At 38.5% G+C, this 19986-nt stretch overlaps 1 protein-coding gene across 3 annotated transcripts in view; it reads right to left on the reverse strand.

Moving 5' to 3' along the window:
- Positions 1-19986, reverse strand: part of NOTCH2 (notch receptor 2) — a 216215-nt gene that overhangs the window by 103393 nt on the left and 92836 nt on the right. Inside the window, exon 1 of one of the 3 annotated variants that reach the window (XM_069602382.1) lies at positions 9267-9355. The exons of the other annotated variants lie outside the window; for them this stretch is intronic. Coding sequence (XP_069458483.1) covers positions 9267-9286 — 20 coding nt within the window. The 5' untranslated portion in view covers positions 9287-9355. Of the gene's footprint in view, positions 1-9266; positions 9356-19986 lie in introns of those variants that run through there. 3 annotated transcript variants of the gene reach the window in all.

The raw sequence follows: 19986 nt of genomic DNA on the forward strand, positions 1-19986 counted from the left end.
GTCTTTGCCAACCTGTCCACAATGTTTAGTAGCCATTGGATGACCACATAAGGTCTTTAGAGGTCATAGTTTTGAAGAAAGAAGGAGGACCAGATATCTGGGGACTAAGACAGAATGGAAGAGGAAACAGCACTAGTAAGTAGCTTCAGTGGCAGTGATGGAGCTAGTCCCAGCCTCCTCAATCTTTTCTCAGAGCTCTGTATAGTAAGCACAGCAGAACCAGGAGCAGCTAGAGCTCTGAGCATCCTTGTGAACAGGTAAAGCTAGAGAATGAGAGGCAGTGAGGAAAGGGCACAGCACTGAAGCCAAACACTGGCTGAAGTTTCCAATGAGGAGTATCCACCTCCTATCATCAGAAGGTCTATCTGGAGTCCTGGTGGTATGACCTTGAATAAATAATTTCACTATCAGCTCTTCCACATTTTAAATAGTTAATAAAGCTACCTCCATCATGAGTTTCTTGTAAGAACTGAACAAAGTATGTGAAAAACTTTATAAATATTTTTTTAAGTTTTGCAAATGAAAAACATTTTTCTCTCTTTGCACTTACTGAGGAAAATATAATGCTTTATTCAAATCACAGCTTGATTTTATAATAGAATAGGTTATTTTCTAATTTTTTTTTTAGTAAAGCAGCAAAAATTGCCAGTGTAATATAGCTAAAATTAACCATATTATTAAAAGCATTTGCAACTTATTTGAGAAATCTGTTATGGATGATGTTAAAACTGCAACACAATTTTCATTCACGGTAATAGTCCTCTGGGCATTAAGCTTGGCTGACAACTTCTGATTCTCCCATATGGGAATTATTTACCTTATAAATAATGACAAACTTTTAAGCCTGGGTGGGCTTTGCCCAAGCTTTGCTACCATCATCACCACCTCCCCAACACTATCATGTGGCATCTGCTCAGAGAACACAAATTCCCTTAAATATCAGCTTCATAAACATAACGAAAGTATAAGGTTCCCAGGAAACAAAAATGAAGCAATATGGAAGATTCTAAAGTAAAGTTAAGTCGCTCAGTCATGTCCGACTCTTTGCGACCCCGTGGACTGCAGCCTGCCAGGCTCCTCCGTCCATGGGATTTTCCAGGCAAGAATACTGGAGTGGGGTGCCACTTCCTCCTCCAGGGGATCTTCCTGACCTAGGGATCGAACCTGGGTCTCCCACACTGCAGGTAGTCTTTTTACCATCTGAGCCACCAGACAAGATTCTGGACCCAAACAAAAGTATGCCCAAATTATCTGTTACTAAGGTTTAATCTACATTGTTGCTTCCTACCAGTAAAGGAAAAATTTTTCAACTAAGATATGTTTAAGAAACCAGTAAAAATAGAGATGACAACTACAGCTTGTGAGTCTGCTTTGGTCCATTGCTTGTTCTTTTTTATGGCCTGAAAGCTATAAATGATTTTTACATTTTTTAATAGTTGGGGGGAAAATCAAAAGAAAATAATATTTTATGACATTTGAAAGTGAAAGTGAAGTCGCTCAGTCGTGTCCGACTCTTTGCGACCCCGTGGACTGTAGCCCACCCGGCTCCTCCGCCCATGGGATTCTCCAGGCAAGAGTACTGGAGTGGGTTGCCATTTCCTTCTCCAGGGGATCTTCCCAACCCAGGGATTGAACCCAGGTCTCCCACATTGCAGGCAGACGCGTTAACCTCTGAGCCACCAGGGAAGCCCAATGAAAAGTGTGCGAAATTCAGATTTCAGTGTCCATACATGGACTCTTGTTGGAACACAATCATACTCATTCATACAGGGACTGTCTATGGCTACTTTTGCATTATAATAACAGGGTGGAGTAGTTGTGACGAAACCATATGGCTCCAAAAAGTATTTATATCTGATGCTTAACAGAAAAAGTTTGCCAACTCCTGAATAACAGAATATATGAAGGCTAATTCTATATACTGGAGAAGGAAATGGCAACCCACTCCAGTATTCTTGCCTGGAGAATCCCATGGACCGAGGAGCCTGGTGGGCTGCTGTCCATGGGGTCACACAGAGTTGAATATGACTGAAGTGACTTGGCATGTATGTATGCACTGGAGAAGGAAATGGCAACCCACTCCAGCATTCTTGCCTGGAGAATCCCATGGACAGAGGAGCCTGGTGGGCTGCCATCTATGGGGTCGCACAGAGTCGGACACAACTGAAGCAACTTAGCAACAGCAGAATTCTATATATAGCATCCAAAATGCTTATTAATAATGATGTTGATGATGAAGAAGAACATATTTTCATATCATTTTCCACAAAGAATATTATACTCATTCATTCATGCAACAGTTACTAAGTAAGTGCCTATTAAATATCAGGCATTGTTCTAGAGCTAGGAAAAATCTTGAACTCACAGAGTTTAAATTCTAGTAGGAGAAGACAAAAAGCAAAATTAATAAATGAAATCTATAATTTGCTACGTGGAGTTAAGTGCTATGAAAAACAATAAAACAAGAAAGAGGCATAGGAAGGGAATGAATTGGGGATAACAGAGACAGATAAATGAGGTGTTTCAGTTAGAAATAGGAAAAGCAGAGAGTTTCACTGAGAGGCACATTTCAGTCAAGAGCTAAACGAGGGAAGAGATAGCTATGGAGGTATCTAGGGAAAGCATGTTAAAGGCAGAGAGAACAGCAAATGCAAAAGCCCTTAAATAGGGAACAGTCCTAGCATGGTTGAGGAATAGCCAGAAGACCTCTGTGGTTCCACCAAAGGGATTAAGAAAGAGTAGCAGAAAAGAGATTACAGTTACAAGTAGGAGGCAGATCATGAGGAGACTTTAGGCCACTGCAAAGAAGGAGTCAGGGTCTTACTATAAATGAGATAATACTAAGACAGGATGTACAACTGACTTATTCTCCTGAAATCCATCTACAGAAACACAATTTATTTTTATGGGAAACTAGACTCACTGCTGATATAATAATAAAGACTTTCTTATTTAAAATGTCAGCCTATTCTTTTACCTTAAAACATGTACAGTCTCTTTTAAATCTACATTTTTCACTAAGCCTCATTTCCCTTTCTAAATACTTCCTTCACAAACAAACTTCTATAACTATAGCCTAATTTCACAGCCATTTTCCCTTTCTTTTCCATCTTATTTGTTCCTTTGCAGTAAAACTTGCACTCTTCTTATTGGCCAGAAAACATGTCCTAAGAGCAATGACTTTTCCCTTGTCAAGTTCAGTGGTCTCACCTGAGATTTCTTCCTAAGGAAGTTCTTAGAGGAAGCATTGCTGGCCATACCTCCATCACTCTAACTGGTTTACATTTGGCTTCTATGACTCCCTCTGCACTTCAAAGCCGGGCAAATTCTTAATTTAGATTCTGGAATCCTCTTCTTCTTCCTCCCCATCAATTCATGGCCAGTTGAAGTTTAAGTCTGGGTTGGACTGCTCTTTCCTCCCTTATGCATTTGTTATTTTGGTTGTTGTTCATTTAGTTTAAAGCAACTACCTTCATGTATCAAGCGCCAGTTTCATATGGTCAGTTTACTAAAAGTCATCTACTTACCCTAACATATCCTGCCAATACCTGAAACTATACATTTCAAAAGTACAGTCATATTTTGATGAAACTTAATTTATCCATTTTTCTAAGGCTTCTATTCACCATCTCAAAAGTTACTTTTGGTTAATCCTTTTACATTATACATAACTTATGACTATGTTCTGAAGTCTTATTAAACTGAATTCCTATACTACTTATCATAGACCCTTACTGTCTCCTTTCTGATAAAAATTCTGATCAATTAAAAAGCCTCAGGTCAGACACCTTGTCACTGGCTTTTCCCCCCACTTCCATCTATCACTGAATAATAATAAGAGAACCATGGGATTCAAGGCATCCTAATGTAATTTCTACCCAAAGAGATAATTCTTTCTAAAATATCCCTGAAAGATGATCACAGCCTCTATGTGAATAAAAGCAATTAAGTATGATGTCTAAGAAATAGAATTTAATAAATACTTGAAGTTATCTTCTTTCCACTATTAAAAGTGCAGACACTAGAATTAGATCACCTGGATTTCAATCTCATTTACTCTGAGAGTGATCCTGAGCAAGTTATTAAACCTCCTTGTTGTAAAGTAAAGTTAATAACAGTGCCTACCTTGTAGGGTTTAAAATAATTGTAAAGCACTTAGAACAGTCATCTAGTGCATAGTAAATGCCATGCATTTGTTAAGTAAGATAAAATATTGGCTCACTACTTCAACAATAGAATTGCCTTCAGTATGGGTAGATCTCATTGTCCGGCAGCCTTTCTTTCTGATGTCTTCAAATTCTGCCTTCCTTATTAGGTATGTATATACCAAGAAGGATAAAATGTGAATCAATGCAAAAATTTATAAAGAATATTCATAGTAGCATTATTTATAATAACAAAAGTGGAAACAACACAAACATCCATAGCTGATGAATGGGTAAATAAAATGTGGTATATCCATACAATGAAATATTATTTGCCATAAAAAGGAATGAAGATTTGATACACGCTGTGATATGTATCAAACCTTGAAAATATCACGCTAAGTGAAAGAAGCTAAACACAAAAGGCCACCTATTATATAATTTCATTTTTGTGAAAGATCAGAACAGGCAAATCTATAGAGATAGAAAGTAGATTAGTGTTACCAGGAGCTGGGAAGTGGGGAACTGGAGCGGGACTGCTAAAGAATAGGAAGAGTCTCTGAAGATAATGAAAATGCTTTGAAATTATATAATGCTGATAGTTACACTTAACTGTGGATATACTAAAAACCACTGAATTGTATATTTCAAAAGGGTCAATTTAATAGTATATGAATTACTGTTGGTGGGAATGTAAATTGGCACAACCATTATGGAAAACAGTATGGAGGTTCCTTAAAACACTAATAACAGAGCAATATGATCCAGCAATCCTACTCCTTGGCATATATCCAGACAAAACTGTAATTCGAAAAGATATACGTACCTCTGTGCTCACAGCAGCACTATTTACAACAGCAAGACATTGAAGCAACCTACACGTCCACCAACAGATGAATGGATAAAGAAGATGCAGTATATATACATACGTGGTGGAATGTTATGCATAAAAGAGAAGGAAATAATGCCATCTGCAGCAACATAGATGGACCCAGAGATTGTCATACTGAGTGAAGTCTGAGAAAAACAATTACCGTATGATGCCACTTATATGTGGAATTTATTATGTGATACAGATGAACTTGTTTACAAAGCAGAAACAGACTCACAGATGTAGAAGACAAATGAAAAGGGAAAGAGAGTGCGGAAAGGATAAATTAAGAGTAAAGAGTTCGTAGATACAAACTACCATATATAAAAATAGATAAATAATAGGTCCTACTGTGTAGCACAAGGAACTATACTCAATATCCTATAACAAACCACAAGATAAAAATATATATATATATATATTAATATATATATAACTGAATCACTTTGCTGTATACCAGAAACTAACACAACATTGTAAATCAACTATATACTTCAATAAAAAATTTTAATTAAAAAAATTTTAGTATGTGAGCTATATCTTATTTAAAAAAATAATTCTGCCTCCCTATAATTTCCATTTCTGGCTATGCCTGTCCTCTAGAACAAAAAGGAACAAGCTTCTCTTACATATGGCCCTTCAAGAATTTACAGGTAATTATTTTGTTTTCTCTTGTTTTCTTTTTCCAGGATTCAATGCCTTGGACTATTCCAGACTTCTTCATTATTTTAGTGGCTCTCCTATGCTCCAGATAACAATAGTAATAATAATAAGAGTGACCAACATTTTTGAAGAACTTACTATGTATTATGTATTTGCTAAGCATTTTGTTTTTATTATTCCAACAGTTATGCTATATCATTATGTCCATTCTGTATGTGAGGACCTTAAAGCTTAGAAAGATTAAGATTTCAGAGCTAGTAGATATTAGAGGCAGATCTCAAATGCAAGTATGATTCCAGAGCCCACATACTTCAAAACTGGGCTATCTGCCTACCCCCAACTAGATGATTCTAGTTCATCAAAAATGCCTTTAAAAGATAGGACCCAAAATGGGGGAGGAAAGAAACCCCACATAATACATATGTTCTTACCACTACAGCATAGAGTTGGACACTATTCTTTCTACTATTGCTGCTTAAAGCTGTGTTCACTTTTACAAAAATTACAAAATCCAGATTCAGTTAAAAAGTCCACACTTTTTTTTCCACGTGAACTACTTTTATGCCATATTCAGCCCATCCTGTATTAGTACACCATGTTTTTTGCATGCAATAATTGGTCCTGTAATTTCTTTCTTTTCAACATGCTGAATCTTTACCCCAAGTTTTCTTTATTTAGATAACTTTACACTTTATTCATATAATCACAGAATTTCAACACTGCACCAAATCTCAGAAGTCAATTGGCCTGAACCTCTGTCGTACCGGTAAGGACACCAAACTGACCTGCCACAAGTTTGTCTGTAGATCTAGCAATTTCCCCTAGTTTTGGATCACCTACAACCGTACTTCTATCTTTACCTAGTCTTTATTAAAATATAAAGCATCACTTAACTGAAAGTATTCTATGGAGTCTTCCCCCAAGACTGGCTCCTATTCAGTCAGTTCTATTATCGCAATTACACCAGCATTCCGTCTACACCTCTTCATTAAATTCAGGGAGAAAACTGCTCCCTGAAAGTAAGCACACTACTTAAAGAATGATCCTTCTCAAGTATAATTTTGATCATGTCACTCACTTTTCTGCTCAGAAGCTAGTTTCAGTGCCCAGCCCTTCTCATGGCCTATTTGTCTGCCCTACTCCTATCATCCAACCTACTCCTTAGTGACCCATAACTTAAGCACTCCAGATTATTTCCACACTCAGGTCTACTGCTCCTTATATAAAAATCTTCTAACTAATCTCCAGTGAGAGGTACCACATTCTACCATCTGATATGTCTCTAATTTATTTTCCTTTCTTCTATCCTTGTTTCAAAGACCTGTTCAAAACCTATATCCTTTACTAAGCTTTCTCCAAACCGTCTCACCCATCTCTGATCTAACAGTAGTTGTACTCCATGTTATATACTACATTATTTCTACCAATATGGCTCTTCTTCATTAAGCCATAGTGAGGTCTTCCCTGTGTCTCTTTCAAACTGATATTTTTGTGGGGAAGAGCAAGTCTTCAGACCCTGGGGCGGTTGGCTTGAACACCATGACCACCTATGTTGCAACATCCCCTCTCAACCTCACGTGGGGCTCTGCCTGGTAGAACACAAGGCAACCAAAAAAACCATCCTGGGGTTCAAGGTCATCCCTCACAGCCCAGGGATGAATATGGACACAGGAAGAAATTATGGACATAGGAAGAAAAGGGAGAGATGGGTAAGTGAGACAGCCAGAAATAAAGTACCACATCTCCTAACACAGGAGATCTTTCAACTTTGCAAATCCACGTTCAACTGTAATAGGAGTACGCCATATGCCCTGTTAGTGGGAACTGGGACTCTCCACTGAAAACAAGAGATTAAATAGCTCTCTTCTCGAGATGGCTCAGGTTGACTTTATTACCCAAGTTCCTTTACAAATCTATAGTTCTATTAAGTTACCCCAGCACCATTTTTGGAAAATAGCCTACATCTTGAACTAAAGGTGCATGTAAAAAAAAATCTTCTAAAAATATAACCAAAAAAAAAAACCCCTCTAAAAATTGCATTTGGTTCCTGAAACTATATGAATGCCCTCCTCTGGAGGAAATTTATAACTTATTTAAGTAGTTTTCTCAGTGACTTCCTCCTAGTCTCTTCCCTTCTCTGGCTTTGGATCTCTGAAAGAACATAGTTCACAGAGGATGCTTTGAGTACAGGGAAAGTTTTGTGGGAGGGCGCTTTTTCCCTGTAAAAGAATTTCATAAACTAATCTGAACTTTATCAGCTCCAGTCACACGTTTTCTAAAAAGTCTGCCATTTCTGACATGAAGAGGTCCACTCTTTCATTGTTACTATTCAAACAGACACATGGGGAATGAAGTGAAGGGGAGAAATGAAGGGGAAAATAGAGAGGGAAAAACAGGGGATTCCTCCTAACGGAACCAGAAAACATTCCAACTGAATGGATGCCCATAAGTCCCCTCTCAATAAAACAGATGAAAACCAGACCCCAACTCTCACATGTCACCAGCAGCCTGGATTCGTTTACATGTAGCCACTTTACAGATTTCAACGAAGCTGGGATTTGAATAGCAATTCCAATCTATCTAGCAGTGGCTGTGATTCAGGATCAGTCTCCCTAGTAATACAGGACAGAAAAAAATTGTTCTTTCAAGTTTCCTAAGTGAATAGCCACTCGTCCAGAGAAAAGCTTAAAATACTGTAGTAGCTTGTGTCAGCTCCAAGATGACCAAAGTTTGAGCAGGAAATAAGCCCCTTTTCCAAATAAAAGCCAATGTTCTCTCTCCTTGTTTTCTCCACAGACTGTTCTGTATCAGCAGGGTGAGCCCAAGTGGCACCCAGGGCTTCTCTGCAGCTCTGCCTTCAGCTTTTTTTTAGTGAGGATTTGGTCATTAAAAAAATAAAACAACAAAGCAAAACACCATCACATAGGAGAAGAAGAAAAAGAGAGGCGTGCTTTACAAAACAGCTATTTCAAAATCATGATTTTTTAAAAACTACACAGAATGTGGAACGGAGGGGGGAAAAATGTCTCATGTGGGTTGAGTCGGCCCTGCAGCTGCTCCTCATTAAAGCTCCTCTTTACTCCCTCTGGGCTGGTTTCCAGCAGAAAATTCTTTAAACAGAACTCTGCTTTCAACCCACTTTCTTCTTGCTCTAGGCCTCTCGGCCCCCCAATCCGCAGTGGCAGCCTGCCCTAGCTGAGCTCGAGAGGGGGGAGCTGTTGTTAAGGTAAATGAGGTAAGGGCAGAGGGAAAAAAGATTACAAACCCCAGAAACCAAATTAAGCGTTGGTCAGTAACAAAGGTCTGCAGTCTGAAAAGGTCCCAAATCAGTCTGTTCTTTCCTGTGACCATAACACCAGCTTAGTTTCCTGCCCCCTCCCCGCCCCCCAGGCCCCTGTTAAAGTAGATAAAAATGATTGCTAACAGCCAAAGCTAACTGTAACCAGTTAAAGTTCCTATATCCCAAGGCCCTGGCTTACAAGCTCCTAGATGCCCGAGAGTCTCCAGAATCAAGTCTAAACTCTCGGATTGGAATTCAAGAGGCCCAACCTACTAGTCCAACCTCACTGTCACCCTCCTCTCAGTACCTCCAAGTTGAACATCTCATCAGGCTGTCAACTTTTTGATTCTGTAACTCTGTGTAAAGGTGACCACTGGGTTATGCTAATTACTGACCAAAAAAAAAAAAAAAGGTACAGGAAGACGTCTTGCTAACTTCCTGGTAAAGAGGGAAAAAGGGAAGAGTTCTGTGATGTTGACTTCTTCTTGCCATTCCCACTCCCCTTCTCACCTCCCTTCCCCCAAAAAGAAAGAGAAAATAAAAAATAAAAAATAAAAAAAAGGAAATACTATAGCTTACTCAGCAAGAAAGAAAAACAAAAAGAACTAAAAAAAGTATTCATGTACAGAGTTAGGGCGCAGTGCTGGGCTGTGTGTGGTAAAACACACTTTCTAGGGCTTTGCTGGTTTGATGTAAAGGAAACAAAGACCAATATACAATCAATTTCTCCCTCCTCTCATTTTCTTTCTCTCTCTCTCCTCTCTCTCATACACACGCACTTTTTTTTTTTTTTACCACAACTAATAAAGACTACAAAATACTGTAGGACAGCCCATTTTTCTACTATGTAAATTCAGCTTCCTGAGCAGAACATTTCTGCTTTTCTTGTAGTATTTCAGAAAATGTTAATCTTGGTTCCCACATTAGGCTGAATGCTTCCAAATTAAAAGTTTCCCACAGGAAAAGAATTTCACGGGGAATTGTGAGGCTGGGAATTATCTTCTGAAGCTCCACCTCACTTGGTTTCCATGCATTTAGGTTTTTCAACACTACCCTCCATATGAATAAAGCAATAAACACACACTGATTTTAATAAATCCAAACCAGAAAGAAGCTGCCATGGTAAACACTTCAAAACTGTTAATTCATAGCACTGTTCATCTTCATCAGAAACTATGAAATCAGTAACCACTGCAATGGGAAACCATGCTTTATTTACACAAGAATTTGCAAACACCCTTATCTTCCAGTTTATAGTCTGGGCTCATTTATCAGAACTCAAAAGCTGCACTGAGTGCCTAGCCTCTTCAATCATCACTTGAAAGAGTGGACAAGGGCACACAAACAGCATTGGAAAACTTCTGTTGCTGCCATAACAGAAGGTGGTCTTTCCTGTCTTCTAGCATACAATCTGTACCTTTACCAGATTTCACTGAGTGGACCCTGAGAAAGCATCTACTTATGATTAAAATATGGCAAACGTATTCTAAACACATGAGTTTACAAAAAGCACCCTTCAGAGTAATAGGCAAAAACAAATGAGTTAAGTTATTTTTCCCCAAACATTGTACAGTTACTGCAAGGAGTTTGCAAATGCTTATGAATCACTTTCTAGACTACTAAATAATGTCCTCTCCACATGAAATGGACTGTAAATGCTGTTACAGTTATTCAAATGTGGAAACATTATAGAGGGTTATGAATTCTCAGTAGATATTGACATTATGCATTGTATACAAACAAGAGACTGAGAACTGGCTTCATCTCAAGAACATCATCCCTTCATTCCTTACACCCTTGCTAGGCTCAGTTTCTTTCGTTCCTAGAACATGTTCTAATGCACCTCCAGAACTTCGTACGTGCTGTTCATTCAGCCCAAACACTTTTCCCTGCCCTCTTCTCATAGTTAAGACCTAAGATTTCTTTAAGCTTCAGCTCAAATTTTATTTCCTTTGAGAAATAGGCTTGATGCCCCCTGCTGTATATTCCCATAACCCTAACATATATAATTCATTATCTTATGATTATTTATTTCTTCCCCAAGAGACCAAGAATTATTATCGCTATACTCATGGTGCCTAATACAGGAACTGGCGTACAGAAGACATTCAACTATTCAGTGCTCATATTCTTAACCAAAGCCAAAAGGCAAAATGCAAGGGCCTATAGAATCCTTACACCTTCAGTTCAGTTCAGTTGCTCAGTCGTGTCCGACTCTTTGCGACCCCATGAATCACAGCATGACAGGCCTCCCTGTCCATCACCAACTCCCAGAGTGCACTCAGACTCAAGTCCATTGAATCAGTGATGCCATCCAGCCATCACATCCTCGGTCATCCCCTTCTCCTCCTGCCCCCAATCTCTCCCAGCATCAGGATCTTTTCCAATGAGTCAACTCTTCGCATGAGGTGGCCAGAGTACTGGAGTTCCAGCTTCAGCATCATTACTTCCAAAGAACACCTAGGGCTGATCTCCTTCAGAATGGACTGGTTGGATCTCCTTGCAGTCCAAGGGACTCTCAAGAGTCTTCTCCAACACCGCAGTTCAAAAGCATCAATTCTTCGGTGCTCAGCTTTCTTCACAGTCCAACTCTCACATCCATACATGACCACTGGAAAAACCATAGCCTTGACCAGACAGACCTTTGTTGGCAAAGTAATTTCTCTGCTTTTCAATATCAAAAGACGTTAATTATACTCAAAGTTTGGGAACCACTAGGTTGAGCTGTTTACCCAAAGGACTATCAATACTAATTAAGATTCCTGATACATACAGGACTTTTTAACCTTCACTTACCTCTAAATCATTCAAAGTAAGTCAGCCAAACCTATATGGAGTAGACTTTATAAATCATACTTTCTCCCCAAATAAGAACACTCTCTCCCTCTCTCTCTCTCACAGAGTCTGCATTTTCTCTTGTGGTTTTATTAATCTTTAATAAACCACTGACTACATGAACCACCAGGATCCTGAGTGATAGAACATCCTACAAAGTGGCCTCAGTAGCATAAACTGCTCGATTATTCAGTTTTAAATTAAACAAAATTTCAGAGAAAAAAACTGAGTGTGCTTGCTTTCTGTTCTCTAACATGAGGAAATGACCACCTATAAAATTCTGAAGTTCAAAAAATATCTGAAGGCAGAAAGTTCCAAAAGCTTATAGTTTGGCCTAAAAGGATTCCTAGTTGAAAAATAACTATACTCAAATCATATCAAACCAAACGTGAATGCGAGAGTAGGCAGGAGAAAAACCTGAATTTTTTCGAACTTTGAAAAATAAGTTTGAAGAGAAATAAAAAATATTTCTTTGTAGATTCTGAATACATCACTCTCCCAAAAAATGTAATAATCACATGTAGAGGTATGCAAGACCATTCAATGAATAATATATTGAAATATATATAATAATATAGAAAAATATAATTTAAAAATGCCCTGAAACACTATAAAATCCCATTTAAATGGCCTTACTTAGACTAGAACCACAGGTAATAAAAATAATGGACAGCATGAGGAAATACATAACAGTGCCTTGAATCCTACTTCAAGACCAAAACCACTAGTTCCCATAAAAGATAGGGCTGTGACCCAAAGCATAAAAATAATGGTTATTGGGGGTAAAAAAAAAAAAACCTTAGATATTATAATGGTCTTCCAAAGGGCTACGATAGATAAACTGATACACCATATATCTATGGTATTAAAATTGCATGGGGTTGGGGTAGAGAGATTAGGGGAAAAAACTCTAAAAATGCTCCTTTGGGGCAAGGGGGTGATAAAGATAAAAAGGTTGAGAAACACTGAGATAGCATATCCAAATAAAGTAATTTTTAGCTTAGTGTCTGGCACACATAACACTCATAAATGTTAGTTGAATTAAACAGAAAAGTTTCCTACAAATGCTGCCTATATTTGTATATATTCAAACTCACATGACTTATAAAAAATTGTTCCTCAGCTTTGGAATCATAAGGAGATCAGTCCTGGGTGTTCATTGGAAGGACTGATGCTAAAGCTGAAACTCCAATACTTTGGCCACTTCATGCGAAGAGTTGACTCATTGGAAAAGACTCTAATGCTGGGAGGGATTGGGGGCAGGAGGAGAAGGGGACGACAGAGGATGAGATGGCTAGATGGCATCACTGACTTGATGGGCATGAGTTTCGGTGAACTCCGTGAGTTGGTGATGACAGGGAGGCCTGACATGCTGCAGTTCATGGGGTCGCAAAGAGTCGGACACGACTGAGTGACTGAACTGAACTGAACTGATGCTTGATCTGCTGTATGAAACCAAAGTTTATGCTTCCACAGGGACAAAGTGGAAATCTTACAAAGCTAAACAGAGGTCTAATGAGAAGACTTATATACCATACATCCAGATACCATAGAGATGATTTCTTTTAAAAATACAATGCTATCATTATTTTATGTACTCTTGCATTCTTTAACAAAAACAGCAAAACCTTCAATCCCTCACTACATGGCTGATGCTGGTAGTACATGTGAAAGTCTTAGCCTAGTGGTGCCTATACTTGGAAACATGCTCTATCAACAACTACACAGCTGGGACTGGACTTGGTTTGTTAATCTGTTTTCCTCTAGATTATAAGCTTTTGAGAACAAAGATAATTATTAAAATCATCATCATCACAATAATCACCCCCAAAAGTTTTCCACACAAAAGATAACTCATGAAGGTAATGACATCTCACAACACTTACTACTTTTATGACAATAAGAGAACAGTTACTGTCAAAGAAAAAAATGTAATTTTTTATTTATTTTTTAAAAACATTCTTTTTTTTAACAGGATCTTGGCTCTGCTGCAGACCTCCAGTATAGATCATCTCAACTAGAAAACTCGTATCAACTAAAAACTGATATAGGAAGATTCAGATATAATTCTTTGTTCTAATTTCAGCAACAGCTGATTTAAGAATTCCTTTTGTATATTAAAAAAAAAAGAAAAGCTTAGCACAAAGAATGATTCTTCCATATCTCATGCCATCCAAGGACATGAAGCATTTCAAATGGCTACTCTAAGATAAAGGTCAGCAAATACTGCCCTAGGCAAAATCTACAGGCCACCTGTTTTTGTACCTCCAGCCCAGGGGCTAAAACTGGCTTTTACATGTTTTAATGGTTATGTTTTAAAGAGGTATATAGGTATGTACATCATATCCTTACTTTGCTTCTTGGCCAGCAAAGCTTAAAACCTTTATCATCTGGCACTTTAAGTAAAAAGTTCACTGATGCCTGCTTTAAGGCCAGGACAGTATTAAAGTGTACATAGGAGAGTCCCAGTCCGTCCCTAAAGGAAATCAGTCCTGAATATTCATTGGAAGAACTCATGCTGAAGCTCTAATACATTGGCCACCTGATGTGAAGAACTGACTCCTTGGAAAAGACCCTGATGCTGGGAAAGATTGAAGGCGGGAGGAGAAGGGGACAACAGAGGATGAGATGGTTGGATGGCATCACCAACTTGATGGACATGAGTGTGAGCAAGCTTTGGGAGTTGGTGATGGACAGGGAAGCCTGGCGTGCTGCAGTCCATGGGGTTGCAGAGTCAGACATGACTAAGGGACTGAACTGAACAGAGGCTAAAAACACCTTCAAAATATGTGCTCACAATTTAGGTTAACTTTTTTTTGTTTATTAGAAGTCTGCCACTTTAGGAGCACTTTTTAAGAACCATGTTTAATTTCAGAAAGGCAATCCAATCATCAGAGAATCATCATTGTCAATTTTTATACCTCTGCATAATTAGAACCAATAATAAGAAAAAGAACAGACATTAAGGAAAAGAATTAGAGTGTATAAACTTAATGTGGTTACTCAAGAAAAAAACTACTATTTCCCTTAAAAGATGGGATCAGGCTCAAAGGGTCAAAAATAATTTTTTTAAGCTAAAGTTATTACAATGATTTGTGACCTTCCAAACCAAAGAAACAATATCAAAGAATCCTGAAAGTACCCATTCAAGTTCACACAAAGTGAAGATAAATGCATCCTGAGAGGCACTTCACTTACTGAATGGAAGCAAGGCAAAGCCACACCTGATGTGGCTACATTCTCCTGCATCATTCTGCTTTAAAAACCCATATCTACTGGTAGGTGAGACATACTCAGGGCATACTTGAAGACAGGTAGGTAGATAGATATGTAATGAGTCTGTTTCTTATCTGAATGAGAATAAAAATGTAGCGAGTATATTATTTTACAAAAACTCTCACCAAAGACTTGAGCATGTTCTTAGAGCTTTTGATTGAGTGTCTCCCCACAGACCTTTCCTCTCTATCAAGCCCTGGTTCTTCCACTAGGTGTGAATCTTGAAAAAGCCACTTTACTTCTCTGAGCCTCAGTCTCCTCATGTATTAAAACAAGATGCTAGGCCAAATAACCTCTAATAACACCTTTAACTCTAAAATTGTATGATTCCATTTAGGTATGTTCTATAGCCCCCGTGGATATTAATATCCTTTAGGAGGATTAAAGACCTACTTTAGGAGGAACTCAAAAGAATTTCTACATTGTTTTGTTTCATGGAATATTAAAAAATAAAATATATAGCTAGAGTTAAAATTCTGGGACTTTCAAACTGCCTCATAAAAGCTGTAAGTTGTTTGTTTTTAATTCTGCTTTTCTCTCTCTTCCCCTTCTCTGTTTTCACCCTGAACAGCAGTCCCTTGAGAGCTGGTACCAAGAATGAAAAGAAATAGTGCTGAATCTTTAGGTCACCTAAAGGGGGCTGAGAAGCAGCTTTTAGTCCCACTCTACATTCCAATCAGTTATGTAATACAGGACAAGTCACTTGGCCACTTTAAGCCTTGGGCTCCTCATCTTATAAAACAAGATGAGTGGGGAAGGTGCTCGACAAAATCCCTTCCACCTCCTGAGTTTGATGACTCTACAATTTTGGTTTTTGAATTTCTTCAGCAATACTGCCCGAGAATGCAATGATGTTAGCTGATGGTAATGCTTGGGCTCAGTGGTTGTGTCTGTCTTGACCATCAACCCACTCTAAGCAGGGACTCCCTGGGGCAAGAACTGTGCACACGCCTCTTCTTCTACATTCTTCATGCTACCTAACTCACCCTTCTAAGCACACAGACAGTTCAATACACACTTGTATAAAGGAACTGTTGCACAACCCACACTTTCAGCTAACCCCTGCAGGAAGCATAAGGAAGCAAAGAATAAGCGAAAGAGAAAGAGCGATATATTTAAACAAGATATGGAGAATTAAGAGGAACCGTGAGCCGAAAAGGGAAAGAAAGGCCTCTTCCCCAAGTCATGTGGCCAACATGAAAGCCTGTTTTCCTCAGCACAGAATAGTGGTAGACACTGCAGTCCCTCCCTTTATGGACTCTGACCCACTGACAAATCACACAAGACTGAAAATGACTCTGTGTGTCTGGGAAGAGATGCACCAAATTTAAGCTTGCAGGGAATCAACCACTTAATTAAATTCATGTAGGACCTTTTTCCAGACATAATTTTTATACATCATCTCAACACAGCATAAGTACCTATCTTACTCATTTCCCCAACTCATAATGCTCTCATTAATCTTTATAAAATTTAAGAAAGAATAGGTGATGTTCCATAATTAGAGAGTATGCTTCTCTAAAAACTAATTATAAACTCTGATTGTCAGTGTCAGCCTTTGCCTAGGAGGAAATGAGTCAACTTTTCATTAGTAATCAAGTTCTGTCCATTTTTTAAGAGCGACCCAGAAATTCAAGGCCATGAGTTTTAACAACATGAGACAGAGAATGAGATACCACAAATATTACTTACAAATGCAGCTAAGAGGAAAATTAAAGTCAAAAAGGTTCCTGAGGTACTTTTCAGGCTGAGTGAGATTTCAGAAGAGGCAAGTTGCCCAGTAAAATAATTCCTTAAGGAGATGTCTCCGGCTTACACAATAACCACCAGCATTTCAAAATTTTAAAGGGACAGGGGGTTAAATGGCCAAGTCACTGGCATGGTCTAGGCAAAGGAATCATAACCACTATTAAATGTTTTCCACACAGAATAGGCATCTCTGGTTTATTCTGTATAATTGAGGGTTTGGATGTGTACTATATAATCAGAGGAAACAAGCAGAAAAGGACACGAGCTAATTTGGGGTAACCAGAGATGTGTCTAACAGATGCTTGCTTACTCTGGATGCCTGAAATGAACTGCATCAGGACAATAATATGCTGGACAGAAGAGATCTGAGGTTGGGATGCCTCAAATCAAGAATGCACTATGCCTTATATGAAGACTGATCCTGCTCCTGACATCTCTGTTTTTCTATCACTCCTCTTAACCCTTTTTTTTTTTCTTGCCTCAGAGATTGTGAATTCTGACTTTCCCTGTAAACGATGTCTACAAGCCTACCTGGCCACTCTGTTCTGGAAGCAGCACAAGACTCAACAGTCAAGGCCAAAAGGTGGAGGGAAGGAGAGATGATTGCTCCCAGCTGCCCCCTCTTCTTTGTCCTTGGGTCTCCCTCCTCATGCCTTAATCCAGACAGCCTATCTCAGGCATTCAAGCCAACATGTGCTAAAGGAATGATTTTTCAAATCAGTTCGCTGTCATTGTGAAACAGATTAAAAATCCACAAGCTAGTTGAGCAAAACCTCACACAAACTGAAGTACAGAGAACACCCACGATGTAAAAAAAAAAAAAGTTTTAAAACTATGTCATTAAGGAAAAAACAGTGACAATATTGGTAATGATTATTTCAGTTAGTCACAGCCTTTTCCAGTCGCCTCAGTCTCTCTACTTCCATCCTTCTGCCTATCCATTTCCTAAGACACAGTCAATATTCTCAGATTTATTCTCAGATTGTAAGTGAACCACAAGATATTCTCTGATTTTACTCTTCCATAGCAGTCGTTCCCTTGTCTCAATCTCCACAGTTCATATGCATACATATATTACATATATGTATGTATGTATACATATATGTGTATGTATGTGTATGCCTCATCTCCCCAATAAGATGGCAAGACATCAGAGAACTGCCACCATGTCTTATGTAAGAGAAACACAACACTCCTTAGCAGACACTCCTGAGGTCTAGCTACTTCTGAATAAGAAAGTCAGACAGCACAGGTCTCCCCAGCCTTTATGTTTGATCACAATACCCTGCACAGTGCTTAATCATGGCAGCCAGTTCAATAAACACCAGTTTGATGAAAATTAAACTTTCCTTTGAAGAGGGCTATGGACTGAGTGTACCCCTTCAAAATCCTTATATTGAAACCCTCACCCCTAATGTAATATTATTTGGAGCTGGGGACTTTGCGAAATAACTCAGCAGATCAAGTCAAGAGGGCGGGGTCCTCATGAGGGGATTAGTACCACCATGTGAGGATATAGCGAGAAGCTGGCTGGCTACAAAGCAGGAAGTCCTCATAGGGAATTGAGGAAGCCAGCACCTTGATTGTGGACTTCCGAGCCTCCAGAACTATGAGAAATAAATGTCTGTTGGTTAGGCCACCTGGTCTTTGGCAGTTTGTTATATAGCAGCCTGAGTTGGCTAAGACAAACAGTGATGATCCTAAAAAGTGTCTTTAGAGTCTGACTTTCAGAGTTGAGGATACAGGACTATACGTATAGTACTGGTTGAAAAGTAGCCTGAATCCACATAGACTCCGTGCCCTAAATGCTACTACTCTACAGAAGGTTTAATCAGCCTCTTTTCTCATTAACACCTACTTTCTCCTCAAACTTACGTAAAGAAAAAATGGATATAACATTCCAGTTGGATATGTATCCTCAGTAATGCCACCTGTTATTTAAATAACGCCTTTATTAGTCTTTGCTTTCACTTTCTTTCCATAAAGGCCTTTTCATTTGGATCCAAGCAGAAGATTGTTTAGGAGAAGAACATTTTAAACAGAAGGTAGCTGCATTAATAAGAGAAGACTGAAGCCATCACTATGAGAGTCAGTAATACATATTCAGACACAGAGGATGAAGTGCTAGTGAAGATTACTGATGATGAGTGAATAAGGTATAGAAAACTTCGGGACGCCCCAGAGAAACTATAAATGACACTGAGATGTAAAACAAAACACAACTAAAAAACTATGAAAACAAAATACATAATACACACACACACACACACACACACACAATGGGGGATGGGGGTGGAGGAAACACTAAACTTCATTCCTAGCTACAAAATTCCTAGCTCAGGATGCTGAGAAGGAGGCTTAATGAAAAGCTTCATCACGCCCACACATTTAAGCTAGCTTAACAGAGAAAAAAGTACTTGGAAATTTTTAGATAATTACATTTTATCACATTCTGACTTCCTCAAACCCTTTGTATTCAATCTTGCTAGCCTTGATAAAAGATAGATAGCCAAAATTTTAAATGAAGGATTTAATTAAGTTACTCCAGATCATGAAAGAGAAATATTTCTCATCCTGCTTAGTCAAAACAAAAGGGGGATAAAGGAATTACTACATGAAATTAATGGTGCTGACATGACACAATGGAACAATGAGAAAGAAATTTTACTTAGGATTATAGTTAACCTGTGTTATGGGGACTGTGCTGAAAGAAGCCTAGCTAAACTCCTAACTATTTGTGCCAGGTTTGCAGGCCAAGATTAGTCAGTTTAACTTACTGGCAATGACCCAAGACAGGCAAAAGGATACAAGCAGAGCCTAAGAACCACCTTTTTCTACTTCTCCACCTAACACCAAAGTTTGTAAAGTTTCTAACCTAAAGAATATAAAGATCAGTTGAACAGAACACGGGAATTCTGCTGTTATATATTGATAAGAAGCTATTAATCAATTTTTCATACCTCATGAAAAATTCCTCAGGGACACAACATATTTCTTAAAGGATTTTTTCAAGGACATAAATGTTAATAAGAACAACAGCTTAGAAATGGTTCTGTTGAAAGGTCCAGACCCCAAGTCCTAAACAAAGAAAGCCTCACAGGACACACATCTCTATGTCTATAACTCACACTGCAAGCATAAGGCTGTTGTGCATTTAACAATTTGTG

Source organism: Ovis canadensis, chromosome 1 (genome assembly GCF_042477335.2).
Source record: "Ovis canadensis isolate MfBH-ARS-UI-01 breed Bighorn chromosome 1, ARS-UI_OviCan_v2, whole genome shotgun sequence".
Lineage (NCBI taxonomy): Eukaryota > Metazoa > Chordata > Mammalia > Artiodactyla > Bovidae > Ovis > Ovis canadensis.